The following is a 23,493-nucleotide window of genomic DNA, read 5'->3' as shown; positions in this document are numbered from 1 at the left end:
AGTGCACGTTCCCCGGGAGTCACGGGGTCACCGTTCTCCGCGGCCTGGGGGTTTCCGATCCAATTCTCTCAGTTGGTCCGGGGGCTGCGCGTGGTGTGGGCGCCAGTCGCCTTGGTTTCAGGGGACCACCTCTCCAATTCTCCCAGCCGGCCCGGGAAGGGGGAAGGGAGTAACTCCGGCTGCTTGCCACCCCGCCCGGTAAGGCCCGCGCGCCTCGGCGATCTCACCCGAGCTGCTTCTCTCAGCCAGCCTGCCGTTCCAGGATGGGGTACGCTGTCCTTTTTATCTCTGTTGTGGCTTTGGGCGCTTTCTGTATCGTTTCTACTCCCCTAGTAGGTGTCCTGGAGAAGAAACTAAGATCCGCGCGTCTTACTAAGCCGCCATCTTCCAGGAAGTCTCTTAGTCAATTTTGAACAGAGATAAATAAAGATGTTTCTTTATTTTTTAATGAGAATAAAAGTTCTTTAGAAGCTTTAAACTATTAGACTAAAAGAAGTTTTAGGTTAGAAAATCTGGAGGATGAACATTGACATGTATTAAAAGTCTGCAATAAAAAAATAGTGTTGAAAATGTAACATTTGTAACATTTGATTTAGGTTTTAGGGCATTTGAAAAGGTTCTCTTTTCATTCTTGGATATTGCTTTATCTTTGTGATAGGTTCGTATTCAGGAGACTCAAGCTGAGCTTCCTAGAGGAAGTATCCCCCGCAGTTTAGAAGTGATCTTGAGAGCTGAGGCTGTGGAGTCAGCTCAAGCTGGTGACAAGTGTGACTTTACAGGGATGCTAATTGTTGTACCTGATGTCTCCAAGCTTAGCACACCAGGTCGGTAATCTGTCGCCCAAATTTAACAATTTGTCCCTTATTTAAACTGTAGAGAATCTAGCTCCTCACATCTTTGCTGCCTTCTTTTTTGGTTACCAGTTGGAGGGTATATGATGAAAATAATAATGAATTGATTTTGCTGCAAAAGGCACTGTTTTGAGTTTCCAAAGCCTTGAATGAAGTCGTAGTATTTATAGATCTCATATGTTTGAGGAATTTTAGTTTTCAGTATGTTCAATATTTGAATTGGCTGTGAAACGCCTGTTTTTTTTGTTGTTTGTTTGTATAATACAGTATAACATATGTACAAAACAACAATGTTTAAAGCACTCTTCAAAAAATGGTTGCAGGATAGATCCCAGAGTTTGTCATGGGCTATCATACAATCCTCTCATATTATTCCTTGTAGCTGCTCCAGAAATAGGAGGCTAGAGGGCTTAAATACTTTTTTATCATCACAGTCGACTTTTTTTTCATTCTTTTTTTGTGAACAATAACATATATACAAAAAAGCTATAAATTTCCAAGCACAGCACCACAATTAGTTGTAGAACATATTTCAGACTTTGACATGGGTTACAGTTTCACAATTTTAGATTTTTACTTCTAGCTGCTCTAAAATACTGGAGACTAAAAGAGATATTGATGTAATGATTTAGCATTCATATTCGTTAAGTCCTATCTTCTTAGTATAATTCCACCATCACCTTTGATTTTTCCGTACCTCTCCTTGGGGTTGTTTGGGCTATGGCAATTCTAAATTTTTGATACTGGAAGGGTCTGTCACTAATATGGGGTAGAGAGATGGAGCAACTGTTTTTCAATCTTTTAGGAGCACGTGCAGAAACTGATTCTCGTGTCGGTGGTGTTGATGGATATGAGACAGAAGGCATTCGAGGACTCCGGGCCCTTGGTGTTCGAGACCTTTCTTATAGGCTGGTCTTTCTTGCTTGCTGTGTTGCACCAACTAACCCAAGGGTAAGTCTTCTTAATAGAATATCAAAGTTTGAGAAAGACCTGCCATGAGACCACCACCAAGTATTAATGCTTCTGAAATACCTGAGTGATTAATTCATGTTAATAGGTAGGGGATTGGACTGAGATTAGATTTTTTAGTTTTAAAACCAAGTCTTTTCTTGTCTGTCTGTCTGACCTTGAGGAAAATGTTTTGTTTCATACCTGAGAGTGTAATGCTCTAAGTACATTGGTAAAAGTTGTACAGGTTGTTAAAAATACTGTATTTCCCCTGTCATACTCCTGTTGGAAGTACAAATAAAAAGGATTTACTAATCTGGTAAGTAAAGAAAATTAGTCTTTCTAAGAGCAGTGGATCCCTGGCATTAGAGTTATTCACTGAACTTGGTTTTATGTCATGAATGGGAAAGCACTGGGAAAGAGTTTGGAAAATAGTTCAGTATTGTTAAAAGGGTGAACATTGTGCCCTATTACTTCATTTTCATCTTTGTATCAATAATTAGTCTGCTGTGGCTCATGTCTTGAGCATTTAGATTTATTTTAAATAGTAATAGAAAACTTTTTTTTAACTTTTTGTTTAATTCTCTAGACAAATAACGGATCCTTAATCTTGATTATTAAAGGTCTTGCAAGTTTGGGGATTTGGGGGAAAAAAGTCCTTTATTGTCAACAGATTCTGAATTTGACCTCCTAGGTTATGTTTTGCTTATAGTGAAGTTCCTTCACTGTCATGTTATTTTGGCAGCTTCTGTACCAACATTTTTTCTTTTCTCCTCCACCCCTCAGTTTGGAGGGAAAGAGCTAAGAGATGAAGAACAAACTGCTGAAAGTATTAAGAACCAAATGACTGTGAAGGAGTGGGAGAAAGTGTTTGAAATGAGTCAAGATAAAAATCTGTACCATAATCTTTGTACTAGCCTATTCCCTACTATACATGGTAAGAATTCTTTCTATTTTGTGGCGTAAACTTGAAATCAAAATAATGATTATGAATAGCAATAAGTGATTTCTTAAAGGATATAATCATCGTGTAAGTCTTTTAAGTGGGTTTAGAAGGATCCCTGTCTTCAAAGGTAATTTAGTCTCTTTTTTTCTGGCTTTAGGGCAGAGCTTGCCTTGCTGTAAATGCATTCTAGTGTGCTAAATTGATCTGGTTTTGTTTTTCTTTTAATTTTCAAAGAGGAAATTCATGATATTCCTGGGTTACTTGTACTATGCCTTTATCAGTTTTCTTTTCACATTTTCTTGACTTTTGGTTGCTCACTGTCAGTTATTAAATCCTCTTTGTGTGTTTGAAAAATTGTATACTTAAATTGTTTGTGCTTATGCTTCTTGTATTTGCCCATTTCTTCCATACCCAATTTGGATTATGGGAAGCGCTCATAAGATTCCAGGTGTTTATTTTATAAATATATATGTATTTTTATCATGAGCAGGCAGTGGGAATCGAACCTGGGTCTCTGGCATGGCAGGCAAGAATTCTGACATTGAGCCACTGTCGCACTACCCTATTTTACATATATATTTTGAATCACTTAAAATTAACCTTTTTTCGCTGTCTAAATATTTGATCAGTGGATTGAACTGAAATCCTTTATGTTAATACTTGTTCTCCCCAACCCACCCTCATAAGTTAATTGTTGTTGTATAACAAATTACTCCAAATTTTAGCTTAAAACAACAAGGAGTTATTATCTCATAGTCTGTGGATCAGCGATTTGGGAGAGTCTTAGCTGGGTGGTTCTGGCTCATGGATGTCTCAGTATATCACCAGGAGCTACAGTCACTTTGGAGGCTGGACTGGAGCTGGAGGATCTGCTTTTAAGAGGATTCAGTCACATACCTTGCACATTAGTGTTAATTGTTGAACAGAGGCCTTATTTCCTTTTCACATGGGCCTCTCTGTAGGACTGTTTGAGTTCCTCATCACCTGACAGTTGGCTTCCTCCTGAGCCAGTGATCCAAAAGCAGAAGGCAGGGAAACAGTGTAGCCTTTCATGAGCTAATGTCAGAAATTAACACCTTCACTTCCACCACATGCTGTTTGCTAAAAGCAGGTCACTAGGTTCAGTCCTTAGTCGAGGGAAGGAGAATTAAGCTGTATCTCGAAAGGAGAAGTATCATAAAATATGTGGATGTATTTTAAAACCACCATCCCTCCAACACATTTTGTTTAATATGTCACAAATCAGAGAAGTTTTATTTGTGAAATAGATATTTAATTTTTTCTACTTTTAAGGAATGGTTTGTATAAATATGCCTAGTGCTTTGTTGGTGGCGTGTACAGTCATAATAATTAGCTCAGCGAAGTGCTTATTTTACTTCACAATTCCAAACATCCAGTTGCTATTCTTTTTTTCCTTTTTAATTACACATTTCTGTCTTCTATTGAATTTATGAGTAGGTCTTAGATAAAAGCAGCTGTAAATTACAGCTTATTTAATATCAGTCCAATCAGATGTGTTGGTCACTATAGATGATAAAAAAGAAGTGAATTTCTCTTGAATGAGCTGGCAAGACCTACTATTAGAAAGAACTAAAAAATGTGGTAGACTGTAGTAGTGGAATAGTTCAGTTATGGGGAGAGATCTTTGGAGGACTGTGGTGTTGAAGAGGCCTTGTGTAGGAAGAGGGACTTAAACTTGGACTTGGCAAGAAAAGGCTCTTAGAATAATGAGCATGGCATCTGACATCTGCAATATAGATGAAGACATTACAATGGAAGTTACATAACTTTTAAGTTCACAGAGTTAAAATCAATGTTTTAGAAGCCATATATTTTTCCTATAGGTTTTTTGTTGTTTGCTGCTTTTTTTTTTTAATGTAGTGTTTCAGATATATCTGTTCTTTTGGTTGGTAAACCTGCCTTTGTAGTTTGCTGTGTGATTGATTAACTTCATGTTGAAAAATTCCATACCGTTTTCATCTGTTTCTTTTCATCTTAGGCAATGATGAAGTAAAACGGGGTGTCCTGCTGATGCTCTTTGGGGGTGTTCCAAAGACAACAGGTGAAGGGACCTCTCTTCGAGGGGATATAAATGTTTGCATTGTTGGTGATCCGAGTACAGCTAAGAGCCAGTTTTTGAAGTAAGTGTTTGCCTAAATTAGTGTAACGAAAAACTCTGCACATAGTTCCAGGCTTTCTGTGCTATCTTAATATGCCTTTAATAGAGGAAGAGGAGTGTAAATTCAAACTGTGTAGAATATATAACCCTCTTAGATTAAATATACCTTCAAATTTTTTAGTAGAACCCAGCATTTAAACATTTCTTGAAATAGGAAAAGATTGTCTATAATCTCAATCCCCTTGTAAACTTTGTATACTATCTTCAAGTCTTTGGATATTTGAATGTGTATTTTCTTGATTACAAATTACAGCATAACATACTTTTATTTTTAATTTTAATTTACCCTAAACATTTTTCCATGTTTCTTTAGTTTTGCAATTGTCATTTTTTGTTGGTATACAATAACTTGCAGAATCAATTCCCTTATCCTGTTGGATGATTTAACAGAGTAGGTGCGGTGTAGTTTGAATTTTCTTTTGTTTCATTTAGATAGATTCTTAGATACAGGGTTGCTGAGACTAAGAAGCAAACATTTTTAAGGTTCTGAATCAAGGACATGTTTTCCAAAAGCAGTGTTATGAGGATGAGATATTTTATGCTGATCTCATCAGCATAAATAATACGTTAGAAGTTTTTGCTTATTTTCAGAAGCTGTAAGTATTAGGTTACTCTTGGAGCTCAAAATAATAGTAACCATTTGTGAACACCTGCTTTGTGCCTCATTCTGTATATACGTGTTAGGTCTTATCCTTATAGCGCCCAGACAAGAATGTAATACCATCTCCATTTTTCATGGAGAAAACTGAAACCACTTTGAGCCTTAGTTACTTGCCCAACTTCTCATAGCTGACAAGTGACTCTGAGTTTTAGAACTGGATGTGTTTGACTGCAAAAACCTGTTCTCCTTGTACTGTGTCAAGCTGCCATACCTTTAGTCATTCTGGAAATTAGTAACATGCCACTGTTCGAGAATATAAAACATTTTTATTTGATTTGGTGTTTTATGATTAAATATTATCTCCCTCAGGTATATAGAATTGAGTTTTAGATTTAAAGATAATGTTCTTATGTGAACAGGAATTCTTTCTCCCTCTCATGTCCACTTTTCCCCCACCCCCAGAAAAGATGTATTACATTGTTGGCCTCTGGCAGTAAATCTAGTGTTTTGTTGTTGTTTTTTTAAAAATCTTGAAGAAACGTCTGTTCAGATTCATTGTCTATTGCAATTGTTTTTTTTTATTTTTATCGAGTTACAAGAATTCTTTATGTATTTTATGTCTCTTATTAATATATCCTTTGCAACTATTATCTCTCAGTCTTTGTTGTCTTTCTTTTTTTTTCCCCCACTGATGCCTGCCTCAGATTTAAGCCTACAGTATCAGCAGTGTTTTAAAATTTTTGGCCTATAGAATGCTCTGATCTCACAGTCTAAATTTAGTGGCAACTCAAACTTGAGAACATTTTTTATTTGCTGACTCTGCCTCTTAACAGTAGTAGAAATCATAACCATGTAAATAACCAAGTTCTCACTTTCTTGATAGTGTCCTTTGAAGCACAAAGTTTTTAATTTTGATGAGGTCTAGTTTAACTACTTTTTGTAACTTCTGTTTTGGCATCATAACAGAAAAATCATTTGCAGATTTATGCCTTTATTTTCTTCTAAGAGTTTTACAGTTATTTAGCTCTTGGTCCATTTTGAGTTAATTTTTATATATTGTATGAGAATGAAGAATTTCCAGCTTCATTCTTTTGCTTATGGATATCCAGTTTTCCCACTGATTTATTTCCCTATTGAATTGTCTTAGTATCCTTGTTGAAAGTCAACTGAGTGTAAATATGAGGGTTTATTTCTAGACTCTCAGTTCTCTTCTATTAATACATGTTTATCACTTAGGCCAATACCACACTGTCTTTATTACCGTATTTTTGTGCAAATTTTGGAATCAAAAAGTGAGTCCTCCAGATCTATTTTTCTGTTCCAGATTATTTTGGCCTTATATTTCTTTATGAATTTTAGGGTCAGCTTGTCAGTTTTCAAAGAAGCCAGTTGGGATTTTGATCGAGATTGCATTGAATCTTAGGTCATTTTGAGGGGTATTGGCTTTTTAACACTATTGTCTTCTATTCCATTAATATGAGGTATTTATTTGTTTAGGTGTTTAATTTCTTTCAACAGTGTTTTATAGTTTTCAGAATATAAATTTTGCACATTTTTTGTTACATTTATTCCTAAATGTTTTCTTCTTTAGATACTATTGTAGATGGAATTATTTTCTTAATTTTGTTTTTGGATTTTTTATCAAAAGTAGATAGAAATGCAGTTGATTTTTTTATATTGGTCTTGCTGAACCTTGCTAAATTCATTAATTAGCTGTAGTAGTTTTGAGTGGATTCCTTAGGATTTTCTATATACAAGGTCATATCATCTGTAATAGATAAGATTTCTTCCTTTCCAGTCTTGATGCCTTTTATTTGTATTTCTTGCTGACTTACCCTGTCTAGAGCCTCCAGTACTGTGTGGAACAGAAGTAGTGAGAGTAGACATCCTTGTCTTCTTCCTGATATTAGAGGAAAGCATCCAGTCTTTCACCATTGACTATGATGTTAGCTGTGGGTTTTTTTTTTTGTTGGTGCCTTTTGTCTGGTTGAGGCAAGTCTTTCCTATTCCTAGTTTGTTGAATGCTTTTATCATGAAAGGATATTTGATACTGTCAAATACTTTCCCTGCATCTACTGAGATGATCCTGTGGTTCTTGTCCTTTTTTCTATTAATAATGGTATATTATATTGACTTTTTAATGTTAAACCAAGCTTTCATTTCTGGGATTAATCCCAAGTTTAGTTTAGTTCTGTTTTCTTGTTGCATTGCCTTCTAATAGCTCACTGTAGGTAATCTTTTTATTGAAGACTCCTTTTAAAATTGAGGTTTTTTGTTGTGTATTAACTTCACCTTGCCATTTGACAGGAATGAATTTAAATCCATTTAGAAGACCAGAGGAGATAAGTCTTCCTATTCAAGTCTGTGACGTATCTTTATGAATTGCTTATGCTTAATATGTTCTTAAACAAAAATTTAAACTCCTAATTGATTTAACTCCAGTCAGCTGATACTCCTAGAGAAATGTTTTTCATGGTCACATATTAATATGTGTTTCTATGATCACTTACACAGGCATGTGGAAGAGTTCAGCCCCAGAGCTGTCTACACCAGTGGCAAAGCCTCCAGTGCTGCTGGCTTAACAGCAGCAGTTGTGAGAGATGAAGAATCTCATGAGTTTGTCATTGAGGCTGGAGCATTGATGTTGGCTGATAATGTAAGAACATTTTACACTCTTGGATATACCTACTGTATCATAAAGATTAAAGTTTCTGTTAAAAAGATGTCTTCTGTTAAAAAGCATCCTTTAGTAAAATTCATAAATTTTATTAATCTAGAATTTAATTAGGAATTAAATTAATTTATTTAAATTAATTAATCTAGAATTTGATTAGTTTATCATTAATCAGCACTTGCTGAGCCTTTCTAGAATGTTTTGCCTGCCCAGAGCATATATGGTTGTCTGCCAGTAGTACTTGCTAGTATATTTTCCTTTCCAGATCATGACACCTCTATGAATGTGTCTAAACTTTGAGAAGTGTAAAAGAGCTACTATTTTGCTCTTTTCTTGCAAGTAAAGATTTCTGGAGTCATATAAGTTATAGATATACATTTTATGCTCTTCATTATGTTCCATCTTTAACCTTCACTTCTCCAGCCCAGAATCAATTTTGAGGTGACCTAGAATCCTTTGACACTAAGGTTTACACAACGTTCTGTTGTTGAATAAAGGTGCATAAGTGCCTGTATGTTTTTAGTTTTTTTCTTAATTTAAAATGAATCAAACATTTTTCACAAGGGATTTGCTGCCAGAACACAGTTGTCATGAAAACCGTTGCTATATCTTAACTCAAAATGGAAACAGAAAAGAGTCATGTCAGCATTGTTATTATTGAATGTGTAGATTTGGGCAAGTCCACCACTACTGGCCAGCTGATCTACACATGTAGTGGAATCGACAAAAGAACCATCGAAAAGTCTGTGAAGGAGGCAGCTAAAATGGGAAAGAGGTCCTTCAAATATGCGTGGGTCTTGGTTGAATTAAAGGCTGAATGTGAGCATGGTATCGCCATTGATATCTCCCCGTGGAAATTTGAAACCAGCAAGTATCATGTGACCATCATTAATGTCTCAGAACACAGAACTTTAGTAAAAACACAGTTACCGGCACATCATAGACTAACTGCTGTCCTGATGGTGTTAGTAAATTCAGAACTAGTATATCCAAGAACGGGCAGACCCGTGAGCTTCCCATTCTGGCTTATATACTTGGTGTGAAACAACTAATAGTTGCTGTTAACAAAATGGATTCCACTGAGCCCCCTTACAGTCAGAAAGCCAGAAGAAATATGAGAAAATCTTTAAGGAAGTCAGTATACCTACATTAAGAAAATTGGCTACAACTCTTATAAAGTAGCATTTGTGCCAATTTCTGGTTGGAATGGTGACAGCAGGCTAGAGCCAAGTGCTAAAATACTTTGGTTCAAGAGATGGAAAGTCACCCATAAGGATTGGAATGCCAGTGGAACTATGCTGCTTGAAGCTCTGGGTTGCATCCTGCCATCAGCTCGTCCACCTAACAAGCCCTTGCGTCTGCCTCTTCAAGATGGCTACAAAATTGATGGTATTGGTACTGTGCCTGTGGACTGAGTAGAGACTGGTATTCGCAGACTGGGCATGGTGGTCACCTTTGTTCCCAGTCAACATTACAACTGAAGTCAAGTCTGTTGACATGCATCCTGAAGCTTTGAGTGAAGCTCTTCCTTGGGACAATGTGAGCTTTAATGTCAGGAACATGTGTGTAAAAGATGTTCATTGTGGCAATGTGGCTGGTGACAGCAAAAATGACCCACCAATGGGAGCAGCTGGCTTCACTGCCCAGGGGATTATCCTGAACCATCCAGGCCAAATCAGTGCTGACTTTGCACCTGTGCTGGATTGTTACACAACTCACATTGCTTGCAAGTTTGCTGAGCTGAATGAGAGGATTGATTGCCGCTGCTCTGGCAAGAAGCTGGAAAATGGCTCCAAATTCCTGAAATCTAGTGATGCCTTCCATCATTGATATGGTTCCTGGCAAGCTCATGTGTGTTGAGAACTTCTCTGACTATCTTCCTCTGGGTCATTTTGCCATTCGTGATATGAGACACAGACAGTTGCTGTGAGTGTCATCAAGCAGTACACAGGAAGGCTGCTGGAGCTGACAAGGTCACCAAGTCTACCCAGAAAGCTAAATGAATATTACCTATAACGCCTGCCACCCCAGTCTAAAAACAGAGTAGAAGAATGGTCTCAGACTGTTTTAACTTTAATGGGAAAAGACTGGTTAATGATAACAAGGCATCATAAAACCTTCTGAAGAAAAGGAATGTTTTGTGGACCATTTGTTTTCATGTGGCAGTTTTAAGTTATTAGTTATTAGTTTTATAATCAGTATTTTTTAAATGGAAAGAGCCAAAAATCTGTCACAGAATTTTGAGACCCATTAAAACAGAGTTTAATGAGGGGGAAAAAAAAGAACCGAAACGTATAGTTCTAGTGAATAAAGAAGTATTTGCAAAGTCCCCTTGGGGGAATGGGGAGAAACAGGGGAAAATTCATCTTCCCCATTTGGAGAATTCCTGATATTCTTGCAAGCAGTGGGAACAACCAAATCAATAGGCTGAGTCCTCGATCTTGGGGTTTGCCCCTATGAAAATTGCCCCTGCAAAGCACAGGCTAGGGCTACTTAAAATTATGCGTAAGTTTCACTCCCAGAGAAGCTCTTTTGTTGCTCAGATGTGGCCTCTCTCTAAGCCAGCTTGGCAGCTGAACTTGCTGCCCTCCCGCCTCTATGTGGGACATGACTCCCAGGGGTGTAAACCTCCCTGGCAATGTGGGACAGAAATCCAGGAATGAGCTGGGACTCAGCATCAAGGAATTGAGAAAACCTTCTGGACCAAAAGGGGGAAGAGAGAAATGACACAAAAGAAAGTGTCAGTGGCTGAGAGACTTCAAACAGTCGAGAGGTTATCCTTGATGTTATTCTTAGGCATTATATAGATATCCCTTTTTTAGTTTATGGTGTATTAGAGTACCTGAAACTGTAGAGCTGTGTTCCAGTAGTCATGTTTCTTGAAGATGATTATATGATACAGCTTTTGCAATGTGACTTGTGTGATTATGAAAACCTTGTGTCTAATGTTCCTTTCATCTACTGTATGGACAGATGAGTAAAAAATATGAATAAAAAATAAACATAATAGGGGAACAAAGGTTAAAATAAATTGAGTAGATTGGAATACTAGTGGTCAATGAGAGGGAGGAGTAAGGGGTATGGCATATATGAGGTTTTTCTTTTTTATTTCTTTTGCTGGAGAGATGCAGATTTTAAAAAGTGATCATGGTGATGAATGCAGAACTATGTAACGATATTGCTAGCCATTGATTGTACACCATGTGTAGAATGTATGTCAAGAATGTATGTTTGAAATGTTAAGATGAATTTAGTTTGAAATGCTAGTGATCAGTGAAAGGAATGGGTAAGGGGTATGGTATGTATAAATTTTTTTCTGTTTTCTTTTCATTTCTTTTTCTGAATAGATGCAAATGTTCCAAGAAATGACCATGATAATGAATATGCAACTATGTGATGATATTGTGAATTATTGATTATATACATAGAACGGAATGATCAAAAGTTTGTTTGGTGTTTTTTGGTATTTAAAAAAAAATTTAAAAATTAAGAAGAAAACGAATGTATGTTTGTTGTGTATAATAAGAATATATATTTTTAAAAATGTATGGTTCTTTCAAGCTCTGAAATCTATTGGACAATTTTGCTCTGCTAGAAGAAATTAGGAATGCTTACCTAACGATCTTCCAGTTGTTTAGTGAATGGAAAAGTTCTCTGTGTTAGGAAAATTTTTGAGTTTACTTCCTCATTATACATCTGAAAGGCAGTTATTTTGTTTGTTTTTTGTTTTTAATGCCAGGTCTGTTTGGTTACAGGGTGTATGTTGTATTGATGAATTTGATAAGATGGATGTGCGGGATCAAGTTGCTATTCATGAAGCTATGGAACAGCAGACTATCTCCATTACTAAAGCAGGAGTGAAGGTATGTGTATCCACTTCTGTTCCATTGCATCATACCTTGTGAATTGATGAACCACTGGAGGAGAAGCAATGAAATTCATTACTTCGCCATATAATGCTATTCATTTAAATGGAAAATACAGGCCTGAAAATTTATAATCCAAACTATAAGAGCTGTTTAAGGTATTGTGAAAATGTGTTGCTATGACAAAGTAATTTCCATGTATAAAGTTTCTATATTTTTTGATAGAGGGTGCTTCCAATTGTTAACAAAAATAACCAAAGATATTTTTAAATGAGAGTAATTAGTAACCATTGTAACCAATATTAGAATCCGAGCTTTTAAAAAATAAAAATAATAAATTCAAACAGTTAAGAGAAATTTAAACACTATACGGAAGTAAAAATTAAGAAGAGAAGTCTTCCACTGCATCTCCCAACCAGAGGTATCTACTGGATTTCTTATGTTCCTTTCAGGAATATATTTTATACATATATAAGCAGAGTACATGTAGTTTTGTTCCTTGCATTTAACGTCATAATTTTATTTTGGCAACCTTTGCATACCAGCACATATTAATCAATCTTGGCTTTTTGTTATTTTATGGTATTCAATTGTATGCACCCCATTTGGGTCATCAGACTCCTATAGAGTGATATATATATATATATCTATATATATATATCATATATATATAGATATGATATATATATATAGATATATATATATATATATGGGGTCATTTCCAGTCTTTTGTATTACATACAATAATGCAGAAATGGTTCTTATACATCTTTCTTGTACCTACCTGCAAGGTAAATTCCTCATAAGAAATTGGTGATTTGAAGAGTGTATCATACCACCAACTTCACATGGAAGTTTTCTCACTCTATATTATCAAACTTTAATTTTGATGATCCATAGGTGAAAAAGAGGTTCTCTGTTATTTTGGTTTACATTTAGTTTATTATGAGTGAGTCTGAGCATTTTGCCATAAGTTTATTGGCCAGTCCAGATGTCTTTTAAAACCTGTTAATTCTTTGTTTTGTCATCAGGCTACTCTGAATGCCAGGACTTCCATTTTGGCAGCAGCCAATCCAGTCAGTGGACACTATGACAGGTCAAAATCGTTGAAACAGAACATAAATCTGTCGGCTCCCATCATGTCCCGATTTGATCTCTTCTTTATACTTGTGGATGAATGTAATGAGGTAATCACATGAACTGTCACTCTTAGCATTCCTTTTTTTTTTTCAGTTTGAATAATTCAGTGAGAAAAGACTGCAGTATGCACCGTTGAACAGCTGTTGCATGTATCTGCACTGACCTTTTTCTCTCATGATGGCATGGTTTTAGTCAAAGGGTTTACTAAGCAACTTAGAATGAAGTCACTTGAATTGATAGTCCCACCTCATTTTATTGAGAAATAGCTAGGTTGTTTTTTTTAATGCAATTTTATTGATGTATTATATACTCATATACCATGTAATCATCCAAAGTGTACAATCAGTGGTTCACAGTATCTTCATATAACTGCAGTCATCATCACAAATGACTTTTTTTACAATATATACAAAAAAAGCAAAAAAATTTCAGAGCATACTGCAACAATTAGTTATAGAATGGATTTCAGAGTTTGGTATGGGTTACGGTTCCACAGTTTTAGGTTTTTACTATTAGCTTCTCCAAAACACTGGAGATTCAAAGAAATATCAGTATAATGATTTGGCAATCATACTCATTTGTTAAACCCTACCTTCTCTGTATAACTCCACCTTCTCCTTTGATCTTTGTCCCACTCTTAAGGGTAATTTGGGCTATGCCCATTCTAACTATTACATATGGGAATGGGCTGTCAGTAATATGGGGTAGGGGGATGGAACTAGTTGATGTTCTGGAGAGGCTGGCCCCTCTGCATTTCAGGAATTATCTGGCCTAGGACCCCACTGGAGGTTGTAGGTCTCTGGAAAGTAATCCTAGTGCACAGAATGTTGTTGATTATTCTTTAAGGAAACGACTACTGTTAATTTACAACCAGTTTTGTTGTGTGATTTTATCAGTCAGCTTGAAAAAACTTGAGATGGCAAGGAAAATTTTTTTTAAATAATGAGTCATTTTTCTTCTCATTTCTTTCCATCAAATTGTTGAACATATACCAAAAGTTTTTCCCCTAATTGTATGAGAGTTTTAAGTTAGGAATGTAAAATTGTGGATTTATTTGGAGTCTCACCTGTTAATTATTAGTTATTTGTACTTAGACTTAAGTATTTTTTCACCACATTGCCCTGCTCAGATATGCACAGACTTCTACAAAATGACAGTTTGTTAGAACTAATACTGGAGGCTGTACTTTTAATTGCTGAGCATGGGGGATTGTCCATTATATCAGGCATGGTACAGATCTCTTGCTTACCATGGAACTTTAAATATTATTTACATAAAAGCAGCCTTCCATTATGTGAATGTAGTTTTGCTTTGTTTTTTCCTTAAATGACATTTTAAATAGTCATTTAATCCCCAGTGAACTGAGAGTCGTCTGATTTTCATATATTTCTGATTGTACTTGGCTTACTAAATTGATTTTGGGAGCAGGGGAGATGAATTTACAAACCTTTAAAACATTCTGGGGGACACCTCAATATTTTTTTACTTGGAAAGAATTTCAAACTTATAAAGCAATAGAATAGTACAGAGAACAAAGATCTACCTTTTACCCAATCCACTTATTAACATTTGCTTTCTCATTTGCTCTCTGTCTATACATTTTTCTTCCTGAACCATTTGATTAGAGTAAGTTGCATGCTTTTAATGTTTTTTTTTTCAATGTTATAAACAATTCCAAGGTGATTATCTTTTCACATCCATGAGATAATATAGTGGCTAAGAGCACAAATGCTGAAGCTAGAGTGTTCAAATCCTAGCTCTGCTACTTATTGTGAACTTGGGCAAATTACATAATCTCTGTGGGCCTCAACTTGGTCATCTGTAAAATGGAAATGAGTATTGCCTAACTAATAAGATTTTTGTGACGTTTACTCATATTTATCCAGTCGCTCATTAGGCAACAGTGCATGGGCCCTATAAATGTTAGTTGTTCTGTTATAAAGTCCAGTGAATTTCTTTAGGTATATTCTTACAGTGGGAAATTTAAAATTTTGATTTTAAATCAGACTGTTACCATACTCCTTGGAAACTTGGCACCCATTAATACTTCAGTGGCATATTAGACTTGCTTTTAGGTACACATCATTTCTTACAGTCTTGGTAGGTATTGCTGTAGCTGACCAAAGTGATTTTCTTATTTTCAATTAGGTTACAGATTATGCTATTGCCAGGCGTATAGTGGACCTGCATTCAAGAATTGAGGATTCTATTGATCGTGTCTATTCTCTTGATGATATCAGGAGATATCTTCTCTTTGCAAGGCAGTTTAAACCCAAGGTAATCTGCCCTTTTGTTCTGGGATAGAGAATAGTAAGTGTGTTAGTGTGGGATTTAAACAAATGATATGGAAATTAAATGAACCTGTACTTGGCTGGGTTTTTTTGTTTTGGCTACATGAGTTTTAAAACTTTCCTTTTTTTGAGCAACCAGATGGGTCTTCATCAGAAAGATTGGGAAAAGAAAATTTTAAACCTGAGTAATTCCATTTGTTTTATTCGTGGGATTGTATTTTCATGGAAGTTTATTTTATTCAGTAAATATTTTTATAGGGGAACAGTTTTGAATAAACTAGGACACCCTTTTATTTTTTTTCTACTGTTATGACTAAGGGTCTTGAAACTTTGTACGTATGTACCTGAAACTAATAGTCTGCTGAATACTCCTGATTCTTAATCTGAGGAACAATTTACATTGCTCTAGGTTATTCTGATGAATGTGAATTACTGTTTAACAACAGTTGATGTGTAATTCATTAGACTGAATTTACTAGCTTTGGGTACTCACCTGAAAATTTATATATTTACTTAATTAAAAATATATATATATATATATTTTACATATATATATGTGTGTGTGTGTGTGTATATATATATATATATATATATATATATATTTTTTTTTTTCCCATGGACAGGCACTGGGAATCAAACCCGGGTCCTTGGGCATGGCAGGCAAGCACTCTTCTTACCTGCTGAGCCACCATGGCCCGCCCTTAAAAATATCTTTTTTTTTTTTTTTTTTTTTTTTACATGGGTAGGCACCAGGAAACGAACCCAGGTCCTCTGGCATGGCAGGCAAGCATTCTTGCCTGCTGAGCCACCATGGCCCCTTAAAAATATTTTTATTGAGAATTCTTCACATGCATATAGTCCATACATAATATACAATCAATGGCTCACTGTATCATCACATAGTTGTACATTCATCACCATGATCATTTTTAGAATGGAAATTTATTTTTAAAATAAATCTCCCTAATGCATCTGGGATTTTGTTGTTATTCTTAATTTTACTAAAACACAATATAAATGAAAAAATTTTGTTTCATATAAGTTGATATTTTTATAGCATTGGCAGAATTGACTTTGAGAGTTATATTTCAATTAATCGCCACTATCATTTGATTTTCCACGATAATGTCCCAGAAAAAGCTTTGTGAGTCATTTAAAGTTTTAAATCCATAAGGGTTATCCATCAGTTTTGTGTGAAGAGGCATCTCCTTTCCATGCCAGATCTCTTTGTGGCCTTAGCATACTCCCTTTATATGCCTGTCCTTTGCTTTAAAAATACCAAGGATTCTTTATGCCTTATATTTATTTATTTATTTGTTCTAATTTTTTTTATTAGAGAAGTTGTGGGTTTTACAGAATGATCATGCATAAAATACAGGGTTCCTGTACACAACACTTGTATCAATGTAGAAAATGTGTTATAATTGATGATAGCACTTTTTTTGTAATACTGTTTTTCTAACAGTAAATGTAACACTAGTTACATTTGTTGCAATTGAAGAAACATTAAATTAGTAAGTATGCCTTATTTTGATGGTTGTTATTATGGACAACATGAATTAACATCCTCAGGAATAGCCTGACCATTGATTTAATGAGCTTTGACATCCTGAGGTATAAAAGCATTACATTCTATCTCATTGAGTCAGCTTGTCAAGCATCTATTAGGTAGTAAATGTATTGTTTTCATACTTGTGAAATTAGTTCATGGAACCTACTTCACATATCTCCTCAGTATTACTTCCTTTCAAAAGGCTATGCCAGTAATAATTCATGGTCACTGGCTTCAAAGTTTTGACCTCTTGACTTAATGTGATTCCCCAGAATTGGACAGCTGTTTAAATGAAGATGGGTTCCTTCACTTAAACAGTAAACTTTTAAGTAGAAATGCTTCTCTTCTGACTTCAGTGATATTCTGAAATAGATTTCTAAAGAGTCAGAAGACTTCATTGTGGAACAGTATAAACGTCTCCGCCAGAGGGATGGTTCTGGAGTAACTAAGTCTTCATGGAGGATCACAGTGCGACAACTTGAGAGCATGATCCGTCTCTCAGAAGCAATGGCCCGGATGCACTGCTGTGATGAGGTATCTAAGTCACTTAGAACTAATGAGAGGAAAGAGAAATTTGTTGACTCATGTGTATGCTTTCATCTCTGATGTGGGACATATTAGCATTCACTGCAGGTTTATTTTTATTTAACTGTTGAGTGCTCATAGGAAACATGATCCTGTGGTTTCTCCCTGTAAGGTGGTTGTTCTCAGGCATTTGTTGAGCATAGTGGATTAATAGTAATGAGATCTTGTTATAGATTTTACAGTGCATGTAGAGTGAGTTACCATTAATGCTATTGAATAAAAATTTATTGAAACTCTGCTGTTTGCTAGACCTCTGGGTTCTGGATATGGATATGATAATGTAGACCTTGGCTTCAAAGGGAACTCTCTTTCTTAAAAGACTCTATATAATGTGTGTTTTTGTTTTTTTGTTTTTTTGCTTTTTTTTTTGTGACCTGGGTTCCACAGGTATATCTCATTGGGTTGTATTTTTTTTACTAGTGTGACTAAAGTATAATTTACGTACAGGAAAGTGTACAACTCAAAATGTATATACCTTTGTGACCAGCTGTTTTAGTTTGCTAAGGCTGCTTGAATGCAATATATCAGAAACGGAATGGCTTTTATAAATGGGATTTATTAAGTTACAAGTTTACAGTTCTAAGGCCTTAAAAGTGACCAAACTAAGGCATCCAGATAAAGATACCTTTACTCCAAAGAAAGGCCAATGTTTGTCACATTGGAAGGCATATTGCTGCCATCTGTTGGTCTTTTTTCCCAGTTCTGTTGCTTTCAACTTCTGATTCCAGTGACTTCCTCTCTAAGCATCTGTTGGCCTTCACTTAGCTCCTCCAAGGTAAAATTCTGGGTTCTGGCTTGCTTAGCATCTCATGGCAAGGCACATGGTGGCACTGCTGGGCAACAACTTTTGGGCTCTGCATCTTTAAGTACATGGATCTGAAGTTTCTCCAAAGTATTTCCCTTTTTAAAGGACTCAAGTAAACTAATCCAGATGCACCTTGAAAGGGTAGGGTCACATCTCCATCTAATCAGAAGGTCACACCCACAATCGATTGGGTCAGTCTCCATGAAAACAATCTAATCAAAGGTTCCACCCTAAACAATAGGTCTAATTCCACAGGACTGGATCAGGATTGAAAGAAAATGGCGTTTCTGGGGTATGTAACAGTTTAAAACTAGCAGATCAGCTAATCTTAAGACACAGAATGTTTCTGTCATCTTAGAAAACTCCCTTGTATATCTTTTTAGTCTTAGTCCCCTCACCCAGAAGTAACCTCCACTATTCTGACTTGTCACCATTTCTAAAACACAGATTACCTCTTTAAGCTTTTTTCCTTAAGTTTTCAAATTCCCTGATAAAATGTTCTGCTATTTACAAATTACTTACACATTATCTCATTTGATTTTTGATTCACCTAACATTTTTTGGATGTCTTTGTGGAATAAGAAGAGATCACCTGCCTTCCATTGCTGCTAATCTAGTTGGAACATGATGTATGTTGATATTTAATTAACCAGGTAAAAAAACAAGAGAGAGGGGCGGGCAACGATGGCTCAGTGGTAGAGTTCTTGCCTGCCTTGCCAGAGATTTGGGTTCATTTCCCAGTGTCTGCCCATGTGAAAAAAAAAGCAAGAGGGAAGATATTATGGTAGAGACACAAGCAACTAGTATGGAGATGATTTCATTACTTGGTAAAAAAGGCAGGGAGGGTTTATGAAAGTGTCAGCATTTAAACTGAAGGTTTAAGTAGTATTAAACTAATGGGTATGTAGAATTTCAGTATTCAGGAATGTTGGGGGAAAAAAGCATTCTAGAATGAAGTGGGAAGTTTAACGAAGAGTATAGGGTATCTGGAGAAATATAGTGGTATCTGCAGAGAAAGAGTAGGTCATGGCGGATGGGAATTCTTTGATACTATGCTCACATTTATACGTTTTTTTCTTTGTGATATTTCCTGAAGCAAGTTTCATAAAACTGATGTGTCTTAAGGCAATCTGTCTAATAGATTATTATTTTCTTTTGTTGTTTATTAGTCTTTAGGTAACAGAGTTATATGATTTGAAAGTAATTACATACATATGTATGCTTACACCCATCCACATGTATTCTTTTCTAAATGAAAGGAAAAAAAAACTTTTAATTGGTGAGAGTCTGTCTCATAATCTTCTGTCCAGAAATGACCTGTCACTTTTGCTCACATTTCATTTGCAGAAGAAAAACCAAGTAATGAAGTGTCTTCCTACCAGTTGCACAGAATGAGTAAATCAAACATTTGTGAACAGTTTTGATGACAACTGTAAACATCGTTATTGTTCTACTTAATGAAAACTCAACCCATTAAGCATTAACTCCCCATTCATTCTTCCCCCCTCTAGTAATCTCTAATCTACTTTCTTCTCTGTGAATTTGCTTTTTCCATAAGCTGAATCATATAATATTTGTTTTACTCAGTGTTTTAAACTTTTCTTCTTGTAGTTTTTGTGTGTTTATTGTTGAATTTTTTCCTTGGCATTTTGTCATTTTTCTTGGTATTATGTGTAGAGTCTTTTTCCCCAGCTTTCTCTTCCAACCAGTTTTTATTTGTCTGTGTCAACTATTGAATTCTTTTTTTTTTGAAATTTAAACAAAAACAAACACAAACATTCATAACTTTTGATCGTTCCGTTCTACATATATAATCAGTAATTCACAATATCATCACATAGTTGCATATTCATCATCATGATCATTTCCTGGAACATTTGCATCTATTCAGAAAAAGAAATAGAAAGACAACAGAAAAAAATTCATACATACAACAGAAAAAAATTCATACATACCATACCCCCACCACTCCCCCTCACCGATCACCACTGTTTCACTCTAAATTTATTTTAACATTTGTTCCCCCTATTATTCATCTTTATTCCATATGTTTTACTCATCTGTTGATAAGATAGATAAAAGGAGCATCAGCCACAAGGTTTTCACAGTCACACAGTTACATTGTGAAAGCTGTATCATTATATAATCATCTTCAAGAAACATGGCTACTGGAACACAGCTCCACATTTTCAGGCAGTTCCTTCCAGCCTCTCCACTGTATCTTGACTAACAAGGTCGTATCTATTTAATGCATACTTCCAGAATAATCTCTTGACTCTGTTTGGAATCTCTCAGCCATTGACACTTTGTCTCATTTCACTCTTCCCCCTTTTGGTGGAGAAGGTTTTCTCAATCCCTTGATGCTAAATCTCAGCTCATGCTAGAGTTTTTCTCAATCCCTTGATGCTGAATCTCAGCTCATTCTGGGATTTCTGTCCCATGTTGCCAGGAAGGTCCACACCCCTGGGAGTCATGACCCATGTAGACAGGGGGAGGGTGGTGAGTTTGCTTGCTGTGTTGGCTGGAGAGAGAGAGAGGCCACATCTGAGCAACAAAAGAGGTTCTCTTGGGGGTGATTCTTAGGCCTAATTTTAAGTAGGCTTGACCTATCCCCTGTGGGGTTAAGTTTCGTATGAACAAACCCCAAGACTGGGGGCTCAGCCTATAGCTTTGGTTGCCTACACTGCTTGGGAGAATACCAAGAATTCAACTTGGGGAAGCTGAGTTTTCCCCTGTTCTCACCATACCCCGAAGGAGACTTTGCAAATACTTTTCCACTCACTGATCAAATCACTCTGGAATTCGTCAGGGCATCACCTGGACGAACCAACAAAATCTCATGTCTTATACAAAGTTCCTTTTTTTCCCCCCTATTATTTATTTTTATTCCATATGTTCTACTTGTTTCTTTTTTATATATATATATATGGGCAGGCACCGGGAATTGAACCCGGGTCCTCTGGCATTCCAGGCAAGTGTTCTTGCCTGCTGAGCCACTGTGGCCTGCCCTGTTCTACTTGTTCCTTGACAAGGTAGATAAAAGGAGCATCAGACACAAGGTTTTCACAATCACACAGTCATATTGTGAAAGCTATATCATTATTCAATCATCCTCAAGAAACATGGCTACTGGAACACACCTCTACATTTTCAGGCAGTTCCCTCCAACCTCTTCATTACATCTTGAATAACAAGATGATATCTACTTAATGCATAAGAGTAACCTCCAAGACAACATCTCAACTCTGTTTGGAATCTCTCAGCCGTTGATGCTTTGTCCCACTTCACTCTTCCCCCTTTTGGTCCAGAAGGTTTTCTCAATCCTTGATGCTGAGTCTCAGCTCATTTCTGGGATTTCTGTCCCACATTGCCAGGAAGGTCAACACCCCTGGGAGTCATGTCCCATGCAGACAGGGGGAGGGTGGTGAAATTGCTTGTTTTGGCTGGAGAGTGAGGCCACGTCTGAGCAACAAAAGAGTTTCTCTTGGGGGTGACTCTTAGGCCAAAATTTTAAGTAGACTTGACCTATGCTTTGTAGGGTTAAGTTTCATATGAATAACCCCCAAGACTGGGGGCTCAGCCTATAGCTTTGGTTGTCCACACTGCTTGTGAGAATATCAAGAATTCAACTTGGGGAAGTTGAGTTTTCCCCTGTTCTCACCATTCCCTGAAGGGTACTTTGCAAATACTTTTCCACTCACTGATCAAATCACTCTGGGATTCATCAGGGCATCACCTAGACAAACCAACAAAATCTCACGTCCTATACAAAGTTCCATGTACTTAAGGTGTTCAATCAACTATCTACATAAGTTATATTAGGAGATGCACTAGTCAAAGTATAAATTTGTACCAGATAAACATTTTTTGCTTTAGTCTCACACATAAGTTGAAAGTTTAAAATATTAATTACCATCTATTTTCAGCACACTGCAGTAATGTCATTCCTTTGTTCTTCCTCATGCACAAACATTTTTAAAATTTGTACATTTAGTCACTATCATTATACACTCTACGCATTCCTAGATTATACCATCTCAGTCTTTATCGTCTATCTTTCTTTGTGATTTCATTTATGCCCCTGCTGTCCTCCCTCTATCATTCTCATATGCAGTTTCATTCAGTGTTTTAACATAATTGTATTACAGTTAGATAATATTGTGCTGTCCATTTCTGAGTTTTTATATTCAGTCCTGTTGCACAATCTGTATCCCTTCAGCTCCAATTACGCAATATCTTACCCTATTTCTATCTCCTGATGGTCTCTGTTACCAACGAAATATTCCAAGTTTATTCACTAATGTCAGTTCATATCAGTGAGACCATACAGTATTTGTCCTTTTGTTTCTGGCTAATCTGACACAGCATAATGTCATGAAGATCCATTCATGTTGTTACATACTTCGTAACTTTATTCTGTCCTACAGCTGCATAATATTCCATCTATGTAAATGCCACAGTTTGTTTAGCCAACCGTCTGTTGATGGACATTTGGCTGCTTCCATCTCTTGGTAATTGTAAATAATGCTGCTATAAACATTGGTGTGTAAATGTCCATTTGTGTCCTTGTCCTCATGTCCTTTGGGTAGAGACAGCATATAGATGGGTCCTGTTTTTTAATCCATTCTGCCAGACTATGTCTTTTTATTGGAGAGTTTAACCCATTAACATCAGTGGTATTACTGCATGGGTAATTCTACTATTTGCCTTCCGGATTTTATATGTCATATCTAATTTTCCTTCTTTTTACCTTTACTCATAGTCTTCCTTTCTACATTCTTCTCCACACCTCTCTCTTCTGTCTTCACATCTGTTTCTGTGCTCCCTTTGGTATTTCTTACAGAGCTGGTGGTCTCTTGGTGACAAATTCTCTCAGTGATTTTTTTGTCTGAAAATGTTTTAATTTCTCCCTCATTTTTGAAGGACAGTTTTGCTGGATATAGAATTCTTGTTTGGCAGTTTTTTTCTTATAATAATTTAAATATATCATCCCACTGTCTTCTCGCCTCCATGGTTTCTGTTGAGAAATCTATGCATAGTCTTATTGGGCTTCCC

The 23,493-nt window shown here is 36.2% G+C and overlaps 1 protein-coding gene across 1 annotated transcript in view; it reads left to right on the top strand.

Moving 5' to 3' along the window:
• Nucleotides 1-23,493, top strand: part of MCM6 (minichromosome maintenance complex component 6) — a 60,537-nt gene that overhangs the window by 13,467 nt on the left and 23,577 nt on the right. Inside the window, exons 5-13 of the mRNA XM_077153674.1 lie at nucleotides 659-824; nucleotides 1,657-1,802; nucleotides 2,586-2,736; nucleotides 4,745-4,886; nucleotides 8,040-8,181; nucleotides 11,955-12,062; nucleotides 13,097-13,252; nucleotides 15,354-15,482; nucleotides 17,421-17,582. Of these exons, the coding sequence (XP_077009789.1) occupies nucleotides 659-824; nucleotides 1,657-1,802; nucleotides 2,586-2,736; nucleotides 4,745-4,886; nucleotides 8,040-8,181; nucleotides 11,955-12,062; nucleotides 13,097-13,252; nucleotides 15,354-15,482; nucleotides 17,421-17,582 (1,302 nt within the window). The remainder of the gene's footprint in view (nucleotides 1-658; nucleotides 825-1,656; nucleotides 1,803-2,585; nucleotides 2,737-4,744; nucleotides 4,887-8,039; nucleotides 8,182-11,954; nucleotides 12,063-13,096; nucleotides 13,253-15,353; nucleotides 15,483-17,420; nucleotides 17,583-23,493) is intronic.

Source organism: Tamandua tetradactyla, chromosome 3, assembly GCF_023851605.1.
Source record: "Tamandua tetradactyla isolate mTamTet1 chromosome 3, mTamTet1.pri, whole genome shotgun sequence".
Classification (NCBI taxonomy): Eukaryota; Metazoa; Chordata; class Mammalia; order Pilosa; family Myrmecophagidae; genus Tamandua; species Tamandua tetradactyla.
This window is presented reverse-complemented; position numbering and strand designations above follow the sequence as displayed.